Source organism: Grus americana, chromosome 2 (assembly GCF_028858705.1).
Source record: "Grus americana isolate bGruAme1 chromosome 2, bGruAme1.mat, whole genome shotgun sequence".
Lineage (NCBI taxonomy): Eukaryota > Metazoa > Chordata > Aves > Gruiformes > Gruidae > Grus > Grus americana.
Genome location: NC_072853.1, coordinates 52,761,050 through 52,779,414, shown reverse-complemented (window position 1 = coordinate 52,779,414; position 18,365 = coordinate 52,761,050). Strand labels below are relative to the sequence as shown.

The 18,365-nt window shown below is 41.4% G+C and overlaps 1 protein-coding gene across 1 annotated transcript in view; it reads left to right on the top strand.

Annotated features, from left to right (window-relative positions):
* Positions 1 to 18,365, top strand: part of COLEC12 (collectin subfamily member 12) — a 102,963-nt gene that overhangs the window by 64,610 nt on the left and 19,988 nt on the right. The window contains exon 3 of the mRNA XM_054817739.1: positions 15,650 to 15,772. Coding sequence (XP_054673714.1) covers positions 15,650 to 15,772 — 123 coding nt within the window. The remainder of the gene's footprint in view (positions 1 to 15,649; positions 15,773 to 18,365) is intronic.

Here is an 18,365-nt window from a genome sequence, read left to right as displayed (position 1 = left end):
GCACCCAGGTTCTGCAGCCAAGTCTTCTGTTTTTCTTTTTTTTTTTTTTCTTTTTAATATTTTCTTCTGAGTAAGAAAAGCATTTCATTCAGTTTAAGGCTCTCACTGTAAACCCCAGTCCCCTGGTAAGACTTGTAGCGGAAGAAATGCCTGGTAAGACTTGCAGCTTCCTGTCTATGGACATGAGGAGTTCAATTGCAGCTCCCTCCCGTATGTGCTACCTTGGAGCCAGTGGCCCTCAAGTCTCCTGACCCCACCAGGAGCTGCCCTTGGTCACCAGCCCCAGGAGACCTTGTCTCTTGGTCTTTGCATGACCAGCCTGGCCCTGAGCTGCTGAGCTTATCCAAGGTTGTCCAGGCTCCAAGTGATGTCTGCAGCATGAGAAGGCTGGAGAGTCACAGCAGTGGGTTGGGCTCTTGGGGTCCCTGTGTCAAGCCACATGCTCATCAATGCTGCGATGCCCAAGACCTGTCCAACTGCCAGCTCGCTGCAGCAAGCCGGGAAGCTGGATCTGCCCTTTTGGCCCTAACATTGTGATGGGAGCTCTTCGGTAACCTTCTTGTCATCTCACCCCTGTTATGCTTTTTGTTCTCACCACACTCTTAGCTACATTGGTGTACATTACTTCCTGTAAGTGGTCCCAGCTTATCCTGTGATTCAGCTTGCTTGAATGGCTGCCCTGTACTTGACATTAGTTATGCATTAAGTTTTGTGTTCCTTTGGAAACCTTATAAAGTTTATGTCCATGGCTGAGAGAGGCCAAAGAACGATCTCCCACAAAGCTGGATGCCACTTTCAGGCAATCCAAAATATTATGGAGCAGCTAAGCAGTTGAGTAACTAATGAAATAATGATTAAAAATGAAGTGCTCTTCTGTCCTCTGGCTTCTGTCCATGTACAGCAAAATTCTGACCTGACTTTGCTCATGCACCTTGGCAGAACACTTAGAGGAAATTTCTGTAAGTGCCTTTAACTTTTCTTTAACAAAGCTCTCCGCAAAACAAGGAGTGGAAGAGAGAAGAACCTGCATAACAAGTTATAGTACCCTTACGGTTTCTACAGGAGTGTAACACTTTTCGCTGGACACATCCTCTCTCATCTTTTGACACAAGAGCTTCCAGGACATTTATCAAGCAGTTTAATCTATTTTAGGGTTACATTTGTATCACATGCACAACTGCGCAACACAGTTCATCGTCTAAAATTGTACAGGCATTAATCTCACCAGAAAAAAATAGTATTCATATCATAGGATATGAAGGAGCTGAACCCATTAATTCATCTTAAACATATTTTTGAAAGTTTTTGTTTTCACAACATTAAAGTCTTATCTAAGCTATGTAAATAGAGTAATGCATTGTTCAAATGAGCAAACAGTGCGCCATCTTTTCTCGTGGATTGGGCAAGAAGTGCAGTGCAAGAAGAGCATAGAAAGTAGTGAAAACCATTAGTCTCTTACATGAAAAGGCTCCATCTTATGTGTCCAAACATTTCTTCCTTGTGCAGACTTGAGTAGGATTCAGAGTACAAGAAGGTGATGTATGAAGTATGCTTAACAAACAAAATACATCTTCATTAAAAAAGAAGGTTCTACTCACACTGAAAGCTCAACTTTTCGTGGTCCTGTTTGTGATGTGTGCCTTTAGCTATAGTTTATGGTTTTCAACGTTTCCAGCTATGCTTTTCAGGAGTATATAGTTCAGCCATGGAAAAATTCATACTGGGCTGAAATTTGGCATACAAGGAACCAGCCAAGAAATAAATGTTCTCAAATAAAACTGCTGAGAAACAGACATTTTTAGAAAATATTTTTACTCTTAATACATGAAAATTATTTTTCAGCCTATTATTTATAAATCTTAGAGCAGGACAGGGACTCAGTGCCTGTGGACTCTGAAGACACAAAGAAGAGTTATTTTGTAGTTTATTGGATTTTCCTTAAATAGGTTGTAGTGCTATGTCTTTTGGTTTTTTTTTTTAATCCAAAGTTTCCATGGAACTGCCAGTTTGGCTGCTTCACTTGCTCTTCTGTTCTATGCTTTTAGCTTGACGTGGAATAAAAGACATTTTCCAGCTCCCTGGCTGAGGGATACACCTGCACTGATGTAAATTGCATGTAACTCTCTGGAAGCCAGAGGGGTTACACTTGTGTAACTGAAATTGTGATAAGGAACAAGAGTGTTTAGTGCAGTTTAGTGCTGAAAACATTTGACACTTGCATTGAGCAAATAAATTATAGTGTCTCCACACTTGGTTTGAAAGGCTGTGGGTCAAGGGTGTGATGTATTTCTCTGTTGGAGTTCAAAAGAGCAGCTGCAGAGTATAGCATAAATAACAGCAGATATTGATTTCTTTGGGAGTGAAAAAGCAGGATGTATTGACCCTGAAGTTAAATATTGACCCCAGATTTGTTTCAGTAATTTTTTTTGCTTCAAGGACCAATAAATCTTGGTATTTGGCAAAAAATATGAGTTGAAAAGCAAATTCAGGCTTGACACGAGAGTGTGCAATTCTATTAATTTTCTAAGTGCTTGCCACCTTTCACAACAAGTACAGAAAGAGACCATTTTCCTCACATTTTCAGTGGTATATCATATCAAAATAGGGAAACCTGATTATTACAGCCATTATTTGAGGACTTTAACGTTCTTCAAAAAGTTAAAGGTATGATAAAGTTACAAGTCTAGAAGAACACTGGAAACCAATGAAGAAGTTCTAAGGCAGATATTTAGGTTTGCAGTCCAAAAGTCTGTGGCATTAACTTCAGGAGGAATAATTTTTCAAAATAAAAAAATTTACACGTCTCAATTGTCTGACTTCACTCAGTTCCCTTCTTTCTTCTTTCCTGAGCAGTTGCCCTCCAAAGAAGTAAACATTATTTTCAGTTACCTTGGGATTGCTTTCACTGAAACACAAGCTAAGATTTGGTTTTGGTTTTTTTATTACATAGGCTTGTACCTTTCTCAAGAACTTTTAATAATATATTTGTATATCAATTAGGGGAAAAACCACAAGTCTCCATTACAACTTCTCCCCTAAAATAAATTTACAAATTCCCACTTGTAGCTATAGATTTATATTATGCCTTCTGCCTCTTAATTAAAATATCCTTTCGTACCTGGGATTTTCTCTCCATTAAAGCATATAAATTTTATAGTGAAAACTTTTTTTTTTTTTTTAATTTAGTCTTCTGGATAAGAAAAGCATTGGGTTCAATTTAAGCCTCTCACTGTCAGCCTCAGTCCCCTGATAAGACTTGTAGCAATGAGCCTGAAATGCCGGGTAAGTCTTGAGTCCTCCGCCTGCAGATGTGGAATCACAGGAGCCCCTGGCCTCATGGCAGCTCCCTCCCCTACGTGCTGCTCTGGAGCTGGAGACCCTAAAATTCCCTGGCTCCATTAAAAAATATTTTGCAAATACTTAGTTTTCCATGATTTTGTAAGCTATCAAGAAAAGGATTATAGCAAGGACTGTATGTTTCAGGAAGATTATTATTATTGCAGGTATTATTACTACTGTTATTGTAGCTGTAGCAACGTGTTTAATGCTTTGTTGGGGAGTGGTCTAATAAATTTCCCAAGATATAAAAAAATGGCAGGTTGTTACAAGACATACCTACACCCTACAGATGTAGTAGGTTAATGCTTTTAATGGATTTGTCACCTTCTGTATTTCCATGATTGCAGCAGAGTTTTCATCTACTTAAGACGGTGCTTGCATTGAGTTAGGAAGGCAGTGGGTAGGTGCTATGTAGGTAGGTATGTTTGTTGTACTCCTGGCTAGTCGCTTATCTTGTCTGTGACTACAGTGCGCTGGATGCCCTTCTGCCTAGCTTTCCCTTGCTTGCAACAAGCAGATTTAATCCAGCAGTTTCCAGTGTTTGTCAAGATAGTGTGATTTGCGTTTTGCTTTATTAGGAGGGAAAACACGAATTGCATTCATCAACCACACTTCCACCTCTGTACAGGAAACTTCTTGTAGTAATTTATGGAATAAAAATTTCCTCTCTTGATACAGGTGAATATTAAGCAGGGAAAAATCACAGAAATTGCGATGGTATTAGGTGGAAAAAATCCATTTATATCAGGGCTGTTTGCTCCTTACATTGTACAGCCATTGCGCATTGGCTCAACTCTGTGAAAAATGTTCTCATTGCCTGAGGAATTCATTCTAAGTCTGCTTTTTATCCAGGAAATTGGATGCTAGTGAGGTGTGTATGAGCCAGGGTGTGGGAAGAGCTCAGGAGTCAGAGATACTGCAGGACACAGGGAAGACAGGAAAGAGGGGACAAGAAAACTGAAAGATGGTAGCTGTGTTGGGTCACAGTCTTTCCTCTTAGCCTAGATGTCCAGCTTCACAGAGGAAAACATCCATTTTGAAAAGATAAAATTCAGGAAAAGGAGACAGAGACTGAGGTGGGCTGGGGGAGGTTGGTTAGGTTGGAGAGTGGAAATAGGATTTATTGCCCCTGCCATCAAGCCTGCAGTATTTCTGAGGAAAAAGCCCCACCTTTAGAAAGTGGTTTTAGAAGGGCGGCGAGGTGAAAAATAAATCCCGTCCCTGCCAGCCCCTCTCCTTTGGAGGTGATTTAATGCCGTGTCTCAATTCGGCCAAGGGGAGTAAAGCAGCACGCTTCCAGAGGAGCAGTGTTTATACCTGGACATAATTTCTCTCCTGTAGTTGAACATGTTGCCTCAGGAGATTAGGAATGAATTTACAGCCAGTGGATTTGTGACCGTGAGCTATGTTCGGTGCGGTGCCTGCGGGGATCCTTTCTTATCTGTTCGGTGACGGCACCTCAGCCAGGCAGTCTTGACATCGTCATGGACAAGGCTAGTCAGAAGTGGCAATTTGCACTTACAGATGTAATTAAATGAGTAGAGCTGCTTTCCGTATCCATATTGTGTTTTCTGTACTCTCTTTCTTCTGTGAGGTCCTACTGCGTTCTTCCTCATGGCCCTCTTCATTTTTGGGGCCACATTCCAAAGAAGGGTCCTATGTACCTGCTAAGTACCCAGCACGAATAGAAACACTTTCATCCATTCTTTTACATGCACATAAGTCTTTTAAATTCCAAATAGTGTCCTTGGAAAGACTTTTCAGTTGGAAAAGAGGTAATTTTTATATTACAGTGCTGCTTAATGAAGGCAACAGAAGCTTTACCACTAAATCCAGCAAAGGGTGGATAAAGATCTAGATATCAATTTGAGGCATCAAATATTGATTAACTTTTTTCAATTCTGTTAATGTCAGCTTTTCATTGCAGCATTCCAGCTGGAATATGTAACAAACGTTACAAAGCCTGTAGATACAGATACATGTGTATTTTAATACTAACAAATCACAGTCTTTATAACTTTCTTAAAGTTTTGCTTTTACACATAAAGTTGGGCATACTTGTTCATAGTCTGGAGGCAATTGTTTTTTCCTGCTGAAAGCCTCATCAAAAGTAGCTCTGTATTTTTCCCAGCAGAAGAAGATAAATACAGGTTTTATGCCATCAAATACGGTTGAAACTTTATTTTGTTCCACTCCACTAGGTAGTGGAGGAGAGGAAAAAAACCTGATGAATGCGAAGGGCATGCAGTGTACTTGCAACTACCTAGTGAAAACAGGTTCAGATTCATATGAGTTACAAGAGTTTAAAAGCACACTTTGCAGAGACACATGGGATTTTACAATGCACTTGAACGACCTGCCTCGACCGCATTAGGGGTGCGTGTGTGCACGAAGGTACCCACACAGAAATTTACACAGAACAGATGGTTGCCGAGTACTCCCATTTAACTCGTGCAGGCGCATAAAAAGTTTAATTTCTGTAGATAGCTAGAATAGCATTTGTGGCAGCATCAGTGCGTACTGAAATTGTGCATGGCTGGAGTCTTCATTTGGCAAGGGCGAGCTTTTCTTGTTTTGTAAAACAGTGATCCAACGTTTTTAGCAATGTCCTTAACGTAAGGTTAAAAGTTGCAGAAGAAGTTAGTAGAACACAGGGTGAAAGCTCCCGGTGAAGAGAATGGGTTTTCCCCCCGTGCTCTGGATGACTTCACCATTTCCCCGGTGAGCCGCTCTGCCGTACAGGTGTCACTGTCAGCATCTACCACGCTCACAGCCCTGGACAAGATCATGTTGCCCTCTTAAAGAAATGTATCTCAAAAGCCACAAAGTACGGACTTTTTTTTTTTTTTTCTACCTACCAGTTAATGTAACTAGGGTCACTAACACCTAAATACTGTGTTATAAAAAAATAGAGAATGTTTGGGAAATACACACTTAGAGTGTGTTACCCTTCCTCCTTTCAGTTGAATGTAGTTTGAATTAAGACTAAAAATTGTGTATGTTAATCATCAAATTACACCATCTTAATTAGAAGCTATGTTTCATTAGGAAGCTTGTTTATTTCAGAATGGAGGGCACAGACTTAGACAGAAATGGCATTACTTCACCATCTGGCATAACTCTGAAGGACAGATCCCTTCTGTGACTTTGCTAATGATTTGTTCACTCTAGTTTTAATTAACTCATTGGATGGGATATCCTCAGGTTGTCTTAGGAGGCTGTTGCACAAACCAAAGATCTGGCTTTGATCTCCCTATAGATCTGGCTACATATCTTCTTGCGAGCCAGTCTAAATTCTTCTCTATTGGGATACAGTTTGAGAGGCTCTTTGCTGTGATGTATTGTGGCTGTTTTGCCTGTCATTGAACAGGTCTTTAATTCATACAGGATTTTTATCTTCTTTTAACTGTTCTAGTTTTTCTATCATCTTCTGAACAGCCTAATTAGATTTTTTTGGTTTGGTTCCAGAGACGTGCACTGAGTGATCCCTTGCTTGATTTTCAGTAACTGAGGATAGATGCGTCTCTCTTGTTCCAGACAGTTATTTAAAAGCACCGGCACTTACTGGTTTTTGTTCTGGTTTGAGTTAAGCTCTAGACATGTCTTTAAATCTAATAGTCTATGGGATGTTGGACCCTCTGGTGGTGTGATATTCTTACCACATTGCTATCGATGGACCTTAAACTGTTGCAAATTCATTATTTTTCTTAGAATTTACCACACTGGTCCTGGTTCAGTTCTTTTCATATTTGCCTAACACACAGTTCAGATACTCAGCAGTCTTTGCTTAGCCCGTGCTGTGGTTGGGCTTTTTGTATCCTTTCAATTAAGATATTTAGTGTTTAATCACAGTAGGACATTGTTTGGTAATACTATATAATTAAATGGTGATGGTTGGTGAAGTGTATAATTAGGATTTCTGACAATTCATTGTGAAGCTCTGGTCTACTGTGAAGAAGAACAAAGCCAGAGAGAAAATGCTGGCTGGGTTATATAAATAAGTGAGAGATGATGGTCAGGCTGAAAATGAGGGTTCTCCCCTCCTTTAATGAAAGGGTTTGTGTACATTACATAGAATAAAGTATTTCTTAGGCTGAAAGCTTTCCAGAGATAATAGTGTTGGCCCTCTGAGGCTCTTTATTATGTCAGATGTGGGATTTGGATTTACGGGAAGCGGCTGCTGCCTCCAACAGACTCAGTCTGGTTGAGGAGAATTTGCCCGGCCTCCCCCGCGTGCAGAGCTTCGGGCTGCAACCTGTGGATCATCAAGGGTGGGGCTTTCCCAAGGTTTCCCAGAGAAGGAAACCTCCCATTTCCACTGACATACCCTGGGTTCTTGGGACAAAGTGCCTCCCTCCACCTTCGGGGGACAAGGGACGTGATGAGCCCTGCCAGCCCCTGCCCTAGCCCCAGCATTGCCCCGTCAGTAGTGAGAGAAGCTCTTTAGGGGCAGGATTACGAAAAATCCTGTAAATGGTGGATTATTCTATTGTCTTAAGCCTTAAGGAACAGCTCCTACCCACTTTTTTTTAACCATCTAGAAATATGCTGTTCTCCTAAAATGCAAGATGAAAGTCATAATTATATAGCTGCAAGAATCATGAAATCATAGAATAATTTGGGTTGGAAGGGACCTGCAATGAGCAGGGACATCTTCAACTGGATCAGGTTGCTCAGAGCCCCATCCAGCATGACCTGGAGTGTTTCCAGGGATGAGGCATCTACCACCTCTCTGGGCAATATGTTCTAGTGTTTCACCACCCTCATTGTAAAAAATTTCTTCCTTACATCTAGTCTAAATCTACCCTCTTTTAGTTTAAAGCCATTACCCCTGGTCCTATTGCAACAGGCCCTGCTAAAAAGTCTGTCCCCATCTTTTTTATAAGCCCCCTTTAGGTACTGTAAAGCTGCTATAAGGTCTCCCTGGAGCCTTCTCTTCTCCAGGCTGAACAACCCCAACTCTCTCAGCATGTTTTCAGCAGAGAGGTGCTCCAGCACTCTGATCATCTTGGTGGCCCTCCTCTGGACTCGCTCCAACAGCTCCATGTCTTTCTTGTACTGGCGACCCCAGAGGTGGACCCAGAACTCCAGGTGGGGTCTCATGAGAGCAGAGTAGAGGCGCAAAATCACCTTCCTCGACCTGCTGGTCACGTTGGTTTTGATACAGCCCAGGACACGGTTGGCTTTCCGGGCTATCAGTGCACGTGGCCAGCTCATGTCCAGTGTTTCACCCACCGGTACCCCCAGTCCTTCTCCGCAGGGCTGCTCTCAATCCCTCCATCCCCCAGCCTGTATTGATATCGGGGGTTGCCTCGACCCAGGTGCAGGACCTAGCACTTGCAAAGAAAGGGGCACCAGGCTGAAAAAGAAATCCCAGTGTGTGAAGCGGAGGATAAAGTCACAGGAACTGGCACCACTGCCCCTGGCAGGAATGGCACAGCTCTTTTCAGGCACAAATTCTCAGAACTGGCTTTTGAGGTGTGTTTTTTCTTCTCCAGAGGTTATTCGTACACGCCACCAGCTATGTGACAGGGTGATCGGTTTATGCAGGACACTGTAGAAACCTGTGAGGATGGAGTGGTTTGGGGTTGGTCCATTTATTTATTAATTTATGAAGAAAGAAGCTCTGTGTCTTGCAGTGTTTACTTGAAATACAGAGTGGCTGTTTCGGCCTCTGTCTTGCTGCCATGTTTCGTAATTTTTCCACCTGGCATAGGAAAACTGGCACAAGTTAGGTGAGTACATACCCGCCGCTTAGATTTCAAGTTTTGCTGGTTTAATTGCTTCCTAGTAAATAACCAGAAAACTTTTCAAAACAAGCACAGAATGCATTTGTCCCTATTTGATTACAAAACCAGAAGCAAAACTAGCAAATTCCGGAACAAATGACAGCATGTTTGTGCTAAATATTTTTTCACTGGCATTGTAAAAATCTGACAATGAAGTCAAGCAGGCTGTTACAATCCACCTGCCCACAAGCTAGCACTGCACCACTTGGGCAAGCAGGACCGTTGCCATTGCAGAGACGGGGCTTGCGAAGACTGTGGATGTGGGAGGAAGGCTGGCGCTCACGTTCCCCCTAGGGCCGAGCGGAAAGGAAATCATGGCAAGTGACTGAGCAAGGAGTGAAGAAGGGGAGGGCAGCGGACACAATTCAGTAGTATCACCCCTGTTTTATAATGTACAATAAAAGGCCTTGGTTTGCATGGTCAAGAGCTCTTCCCCACAAAGCCCTCGCGATGGATTTGCACACGTGAGGGAGCTGTGGTGTGAGGAACAGCTCAGTTTGAATGAAGGCAGCAGCATGGCTCTCCCAAACCAGGCGCTTCACAACTGCAACCTATGGGCTCAGTGCTCTCCTGCAGGCTGGTCGTGCCATAACCGTGACGTTTGCTCTTTCAGCCACACTTACCCTCAGGAAGGGTTGTCCAGCAGCATTTATGTCACAGAGCTGGAGAGAGACTCGGGCACCATGCAGTGGCTAGATGGGCAGCTGCTCGGAGAAGCCCCAGTACATGCTCCGCTTCCTGTGGCTGCAGCCTCATGCTAAATGCCCATACAATACCTTGGGGATGGGCATGGACCTTCATGCATTAGCTAGGAAAAAATGTAGGGTGTCTATTTATACTTAGCTCAAGTTATAGCCTTTATAGTGTAAGAATATACTCTAAACTGAAGGAATGAGATTTATCTCAAAATAGTAATTTTAAAAAGCATGAACCAGACTCAGCTTTTGTCATTTATAACCATTAGAAAGAACAATTGCTTTCTGAGGTAGGTTAGTCATATGGAGCCATCAAATCATCAGTTTTGCTGACTGCAACAAAACCATTCATGGAGGATCACAGGAATTGTTTTTGTGAAGGGTAAGTTAATAACCTGTAACACCACACAAAAGAGAAGACAAAAATCTCACTTTGAATTTTGTGGCTGGACGGATCCAGTAATTTCAAAGTTATACAAAGTTTATTGTTGGCAAAGATGCATCTGCTTTTGATTTGAGTGTGTTAATGTAATATGCTGAGTTTGTGTCAGAACAAAAGCTTCTCTGTAGAAAACACATACACACATATATTTTTCTATATATTTGAACATAAATATGTGTCTCTGTGTATATATGTATGTATATATGTATACGTTTATATGCCTGAATTTTAAAATCCTCTCTGTCCTAAGAAAGACTTACTTTTCTGATGGCTAGCTGTGCATATTAGTAAAAACCTACCATTTTACACTTGGGTGTAAAGCCATGTCTTTCAAGACATTGAGTTATTTAACCCTAGAGATGGGTTCCTCATGGGATCATCTACTTTTGCTAGTGAGATAGGCACCCACTGGGAGCTTGTTGCAACCTTGCATGGTTAAGTATCTCTCAGTATTTGATTCCTACCTACGTGTTGAATCACAGAATAACAGAATAGTTTGAGTTGGAAAGAACCTTAAAGATCATCTAGTTCCACCCCCACCCACCCCCCGCCATGGGCAGGGATACCTTCCCATGGCAGTGCGGCTGGAACTGGATGTACATAGTTTGTTCAGGCCCCTTTAAATACAGCTATTAGATCTACTGCTCATGGGCTTTGAAAACATTAGCTTTGAGAAATTTATCATTTGAAGGCTGCAAAACTAGGCTTGCAGTCTTCCTTCCAAAATTCAAGGGATGTTACCTCTTTTCAGTGCATCACACTGGGGAAAACCCCTCCTAACTAATGTATGTATTTTCATTTCCTGCACTACGTTTCTTCAATCATCTTATCAGTATATTTCTTGTCAGGGTTAGGAAGACAAACTTGCATCTTTGTCAAAACTGATCTGCTAGCAGAGGTATTATGAGGCCACCTAAGATCCTGCAGCAAGAGCCAAGAAAAGGACACAGAGGCAAATACTTTTAAAAGAATTATTCAGCAAAAAAATATGTGTGCATATCATACTTGAGTGTTCAAAGATGTGCTCCTGAAGCGTAATATAGTTGAGGAGTCAGGCATTTTGTAAGGCGGTTACTCCATGTCAAAGAGCAAAGATATTTAGTATCCCATTAAAAAATACAGAACAACAGCAACAACAATAATAAAAAACCCCAACAAAAAAATCCAGCTCCTCCCCCAGCAAAACCTCTGCTTATCTGGAGCCCAAAAGGAATCTGCAGATGTGTACCCCCTGCGTGAGAACAAAGTCTTCAGTCACTGGAATGCAATGCTATAAAAACAAATACTACAAAGCCTGGTAACAGGGGGATGTCTCACTTGCATCTTTTTTTGTGACCATCTTGGTTTGCAGAGAAGGGGGTCCCCAAAGCATGTGAGCCAGCAGGATCTCTTTGTACTAGGTTGCTGTCTGTTTGGCCAGATGTCTTCCCAACAGTGAGATAGAAAAACCAGAGCTCTTATTAAAATAAGTCAGGGAAAGGAATGGAAAAAAGCATGTGTCCAGCGAAACGAGGCACATTGTGTCCCATCTGATATTTATTAAACGTTGATCAAATCAGCAGTGAGAAATGCACATCATGCGGAAGTGACCCTGGCTCCCTGGGTTTGGAAGTTAGTGACAAATGTCTGGGAGCAGACCAACATTGGAAACACGTGTACGGCACACAGGGAGCAGTGTGCTGCACTAGGAGCAACAATAACAAAGGGAGCAGAGCTGACTTCAGCCGAGAACCCCGTTTTGCAGGTTTTACATATGTTCTATTGATAGAATGGGTGTGTATGGTCTTTCCCTGTACGTTTACTCTACAGCTTTCTAGATGAGAGGTTACACATCTCCTGGAAGAACACTGCATTTTATGTAAGCTACGAAAGCAAGCAGATGAGTGGGTAGAATTGAGGAAGTTTTGTCAAATTAAAGCCCAAGCGTGGGCTCCTTTAAGCTGTGACTCTCAGCTTTTGTGATAAACCTGTATGATTTTATGCCAGCCTGCTGAGTTTTGTGTAATCACAATGAGCATTTGAAATCATCTCTCATCTGTTGTTGCTTAATGTTTTGGCTATTTCATCTTTTCAGAGCAACCCTTCAATAAAACCAAGTGTCCTCACAGTGCAGAATAAATGCATCTTCTGTATCATAACAATCTTATTTGGGCTTGATCCTTAAACACGCTAGTGGGGAAGAGCAACAGGGCAAGTTGAAGCCAGGCTCCGTGCTTGGGGAGACTGTGGAGCCCTGATTACACTGCAATTCATCCCTATGCAGAGAGGGTTGCATTCTTGGTTTTTACCTTTGCTCATAGACTGGGTTATTTAACTGCACAGAAAGACATCAGAGTGAGTCTTCCAAATCTTTTCTTTAAGGTACCTCTGTCTTTAGTAAATTTTATATGTTTAGTAAACTAGAAAGTCAGCTGCTACTAGCAGCAGAGTTAAGAGCTATGTATTTGCACTGAAGAGTAAATTTAATAGCTCTGGAAGACTTTACTGTGTCCATCTCTAGGTGAAGGAAAACAAAGGAGCCTGTTAGAGCTCCCTGGCTTTTGACTCCAGCCCTGGGCCTGGGACACATTAGATGAGGGTAGCGGGGGTTGGATGGCAGTCAGGCGCAGTTTTAAGCTGACAGGCAGAAAGCGCCAGCAGGCAATGCAATACACAGTTCCAGCCCAGCTTAGTTAATGGCACCGCTCTAGCCTGTATGATCACTTTAGTACACTGTGTTTATGTTATTGATACCAACAGCGCTGGACTGTTAAAGGACAGAAGGGTCTGGCTTTTGTTGGGGTGCTGTTCCGATGTCAGTTTGAAATACACTGAAAGTAAAAGTTCTGCAAAGCCAAAGTGCTGTTTTACTGAACCAGCGGTAGAGAGGATTGAGACAAGTGAAACAAGATCCTTATGAAGCACTGGAACGTACATGATGCTAGATGCTGAACTGCAATACATTTGGTGACATCAGCGAAGTTTCATTTTATTACACTACACAGGAAGCCAGAACATGGTGACAGAAAGCAGGTCATGTCATAAAATGAGTAATCTTAATATGAAAGTGTAATCAAGTGAAACTTTTCTATGTGCAGTTGCTGTCAAAGTTTTCGTTTTTATTTCTGCTTTTCTCTGTGCTTTGTACCTCTGCAGTCTATCAGTCTTCCTAGTTATGGATCTGGTCCTGCTTCCCTTAAAATGGGGAGGATCAAGCTTTCTGTTATCCATGTATTCAGAAGGTGAATGTGATGTGCTTTTTGCCCCAAGCTTCTTGTGTTTTTCAATACGTGGGATGTTCAAAGACTTACGGGACTGGAATCTGAATTTTAAACCCTTCAGAGAGGAACCTTGCACACAGCACACAGGGGCTCAATGAGCCCATTTGTACCAGCTAACAGCAAAGTGGTGCTCCAGACACCATGAGTTCCCACTGTGAAATAATTTCAGTCTCTGAGTACTTACTGCAAACCCTTAGAAAACTGCACTTTCCCTTTCCAGTTTTTTCAGCAAGCAGAGCTTCCCCACTAGCAAACTCCTTGAGACTGTCAACCAAACCAAGAAAACCAGCCCACACATCAGGATCCATAAGCAAACTTGTCTATTGAATTATGGACCCTTCACCTTTTCTCTTGTGGTGCAGGAGTTATCAGCCTTCCAAATCCAAGCCACCAATAAATGGGCTATGCAACTGCCATCTCAGTGCCAGCTCCCTTCCTGCCCATCTATACAGGCAGGAGAGAAGCCTTTCCCCTCTGGAGTTTCTGTTCTTGCGTTTATGTTTGCAAGTCTTTGTCTCATTTCCCCCTAATGTTCCTGTTCCTGAAAAAAGAACCAGATGTTCCCGACTGATCTTATGCCTAAACCCTAAGGAACCCAAATCTATGACATTGCTTTCATCACATGGCAACAGAACGTGATGTCACAGCTCAAAAGTTTAGAAAAAACATGAGATGACATAATGTGGAAAGTGGGCTGACCTGTGAGAGATGCATTTCTGCCTTAGCCACGGCTAGTAAATGTGCAGAGGGAACAGAAGAAAATGCCTTGTCAAATAAACTTTGTATAAATCCTCTTCCAGAGTTGCTCCAATATGGTAATCCCTCCTTCAAGTGCCCTGGGCTTAAGGAAGTCACTGGAAAATGCTGTTCTTTGAGAGAGAAATACAGTTGACTTAACTTTATATGTCGGTCACCCGTCGTCTGTGAACCCAGGGGAAGTGGCCTGTGCTTTTCTTTTAAAAAATGAAACATAAAAAACTGCTCTGCAGAAGGTCATGTGTTGGGAAAAGTAAAATCAGCTGTGGGTTAGGCCTCGGAGGAAATATAAGTTACTCATAAAAAGCTACGGAGCAAGTTTTGATTAGTTAAGTAACCTGGTATATAGAATTTATTAGAGCTTAAAGCTTTCCTGTGGGACTCCCCTAATAGTACACAAATAGAGTAAAATATCAAAGAAATGCATTTTCTGACAGAGACAGAAAGCTACATTTATCCTGGCCTGCTTCATGCACATCAGAAGGAGGGATAAATCCCACCCGTTTGTTCCAGCACAGTCCAGGTTTCATGTTTTTACACGTTTGTGTTTCTGATTAATTTCTTGGTAACTTAATGCTTCCAACACTCTCGAGCTGTTCCCAAGGAGCACGTAGAGAAAAGAGGAATATCGCTTCCCTAATAGACTCAAAGATATGAAACCATTCCGCAAAAAGCTGAAATATAAAATAGTAAAGGCCAGTTTTCTCTCATCAATTTGAGGCTCTTAAACTTGTCCACAAGGGGAAATTCACCACCATTTTTCTGTTGATATAGATACACTGTTAGCTTTACCAGGATAGCACCCCTTCTTCTCTGTGGAAACAGTATTCTCCAAACCTGCAAGAAATAAGAAAAAAAGTCTCTCTCATTATGGAAAGACAGTGTTCACCATTTGTGGTAATGGTTACAAAGCAGGACCAGTACTCCTACCAGGTTTTCACAATGCAATTTTATTTCTGTATTTTTCTTTTGCCGGAGCATTTACTGTCTCCTATTGCACCTGTAGGGAGACTGAATGCTACGAAGGAGTTGCTGTGGTGTGATGCCTGACAGAGGAGATGCTAATAAACATTTGACTTCCAAAGCTCACCATAGTCTTGTTAGCACAATTGGAAAACAGTCCCGTCTCTCAGGAAAGCCACAGGTTTTCCTATTTCTCTTCCACATGCTAAAATCCCAAAGTGATTGTATTGCTAAGCTGATGCTTTAGCCACTGAGGAGTCTGTCCTGGCAGAATAGGCTACCCATACATCATCTGCTTACATAAATAATTCTTTCTTTAGAAAATGGAGGAGAGGAAATGGGGAGATAAAACCAGCAATGTGTTCTTTGCCATTGTTTTAAAATTCTTAAAATCTTCTTTTGCAGGTATTCAGGAGGGGACTCAATGTACCAAATGTAAAAATAACTGGGCACTGAAGTTTTCCATCATCTTACTATATATTTTATGTGCCCTGTTAACAATCACAGTAGCCATTCTGGGATACAAAGGTATGTATGCATTGAGCCCAACATTTCACTTTCAGCCAAGCATCCAAGCACGTTTGCACATATTAGACAGACAGGCAATTTATCACATTTTCAACTTAAATATCAATACCTTGGCAATGTTGTTTGTTGTGCACACACAATCATACTTTTACCACAAAGGAGTACTAACTGGAAGACTCAAAACTTTGTAACATGCTATACCTTGATTTCACTGAGCTCTTCGACATACATCGCACCATTCCAGAATAAACGTCCTTCTTAATGGGAGAACCAGGAATAGTCCTACTAATATAATTATGACAGGAACAAAGTGTAGCATCAATATTACTTTGAAATAGCTGGAGGAAAGATTGAACCAGGAGGTGCCCATGTATTGAGTCATCTACAGTTATTTTGATGTACAAAGATGCTTAGATGCTTTTGACAGTAATTTCAAAGATTCTGGTAGTCAGGCAACCCAGAAATGGAGAACATTTCATTTGTGCATATCATCAGTATGGCACCCTGGAAAGCATGGCTTAAAATTCCCATATGTCTTTGGCACTAATTAACTGTAGCCACTTAGGCATTCTTACAAATGGTTTGATGTAAATCTCTGCTTGTCGTGCAGTTAAATAAATAAGAACTGAGGTTCTGGTAAGAAAAAGGAAGTGAATAACATAATTGTGAGTATTGTAACAGGACATCGCAGCATATTGCGGATAATTAAACTAGCTTCTTGAGCATGGCTCTGAGAGTAGCTTCAAAACGCCTCCAAGAAGCTGGGTAAATATTCATGTGATTAGCACGCAGTGCATCCTGTGCCGCCAACAGCTGCACTCGTAGCAGAGCTGACATCACCTCTGGTCCTTTGCCAGCAAAAGAAAAGGAAATTGTAGAAATAGAAAGGGATAAATACTTATTTAAGAGGATTTGGTACAGTTTTGAGTGAGAAGAAAATTAAAACTGGTTGGTTTAGATGGAAGATTTAGCCAGGGACATGAGAGAATGTGAAGGACAGGTAAAGATACGTAGGTATTCCTTTTTCACAATAAAGCAGACAGAATATGGTAAATTAAAATCAAATGTAAAGAAACACAGTACGTATATAATTGGACAGACATTCTCCTGAAGAATGTGTAACTGGTCTCTGGTAGTCAGATTCTGAGGGAAAAAAATACTTTCCAGGATTCAAAAACTTATTCTCAATCTATAAAGATAAGATCATTTGGTTATATGGACTAGGGGAGGACAAACTTAGGCCTTTTGCAGATATAAATCTGCAGAGATCTGCTTACAGAAGATGAAGATGGGATCCTTCTGGGCTATAAGCCAGTCAGTAAATGCCTGGGATTTAGCAGAATTTTTCTCAAGAGAGTTTTATACAAGGCTGCCAGTTCTGGGGCTCACCAGAAGGCTCAGACCTCACTTGGCTTATCAGATTGGAAGGACCATTGCTCTCTGTCTTGCTTTGGCAAACGTTTGTTCATGAGTGTGTAGGAAGCAATAGCAATAAGGAAACTGTCCAAAAAGATCTCTTTGGGAGAGGAGTTTCTTTTCCTCATTTCAATCCACGGTTTTCAAGCTTCTTTCTCCATGGGGACCTCTAACACCATCTTTTCCCCAGGCTTTGCTCTCATCTTGAAGCCCCATCTTTGCCACACTCAATTCTAAGCCTACTTCTGTACTGAGCACTCATTTGTGCCTGACTGGGGACTAGTCTTTCTGTCATAGCAGTATCAAGCCACATTTATCCACAGCATGGACAAAAGAATTTCCTCTCCCACAAAAAAAAAATGGAGGAAAAATTATAGGAAGATGGATAATGCACATCTTACTGACCTTAAGACATCTTGGCAACCACAGCTCCACTGCTCCACCACTCACCGACTTGGTAACTACTCCACCTGAATGCCAAGGAAAGAGGCATACGCTGGAAAAAGGTCCTGTTTAGTCCAAGGTATCCCTTCAGTAACACTAAGCAGCAAATGGTCATATGTCAGGCATTAATTTTTCCCTTTGTACCTGCAGTTTACAAACTTCGTTTCCACAGTGCCTAAGCGCTAATTTGCAGGGAAAACATGAATTAGACAAAACCCCAGCTGATGGTACGTATTGAAAGGAATTATTGCAATATTTTTGTTTATTGGGAAGGAATTAGGCCTTAAAGGAAGAACAAAACTCAAAATAAAATTTTATAGAGCTCTTGAACTCTCCTCTCTGCAAATAGTTTGGCTTGTCTTTTTTATTGCAATATTACACTGAAAGAAAGAATTCTGTCAGCATCAGGGATTGTTTCAGTCTCTTAGCTAAGTTTCCATTAAATTTGCCTCCCACACTTATGTTTATAAAGCCCAAAACTACTTTTAAAACTTTCATTTCCTATGTGGTATTTAGATATCCTTTGTGATTTAAAACGTTAAAACTACTAATCAGTGGATTAAATATGGCAGGCAAGAAAATAACTCAATGGGAGGCAAAGTCAACATAGAACAAACCTCCAAACTGGTGGTAAAAATTACATAGTAGTTTGGAGAAACCTGAAACCAAAACATGAATTAAACATCAAGGTCATGAAGGAATAACAAGCCAAGTTTACTATTAGTTTGCTTTG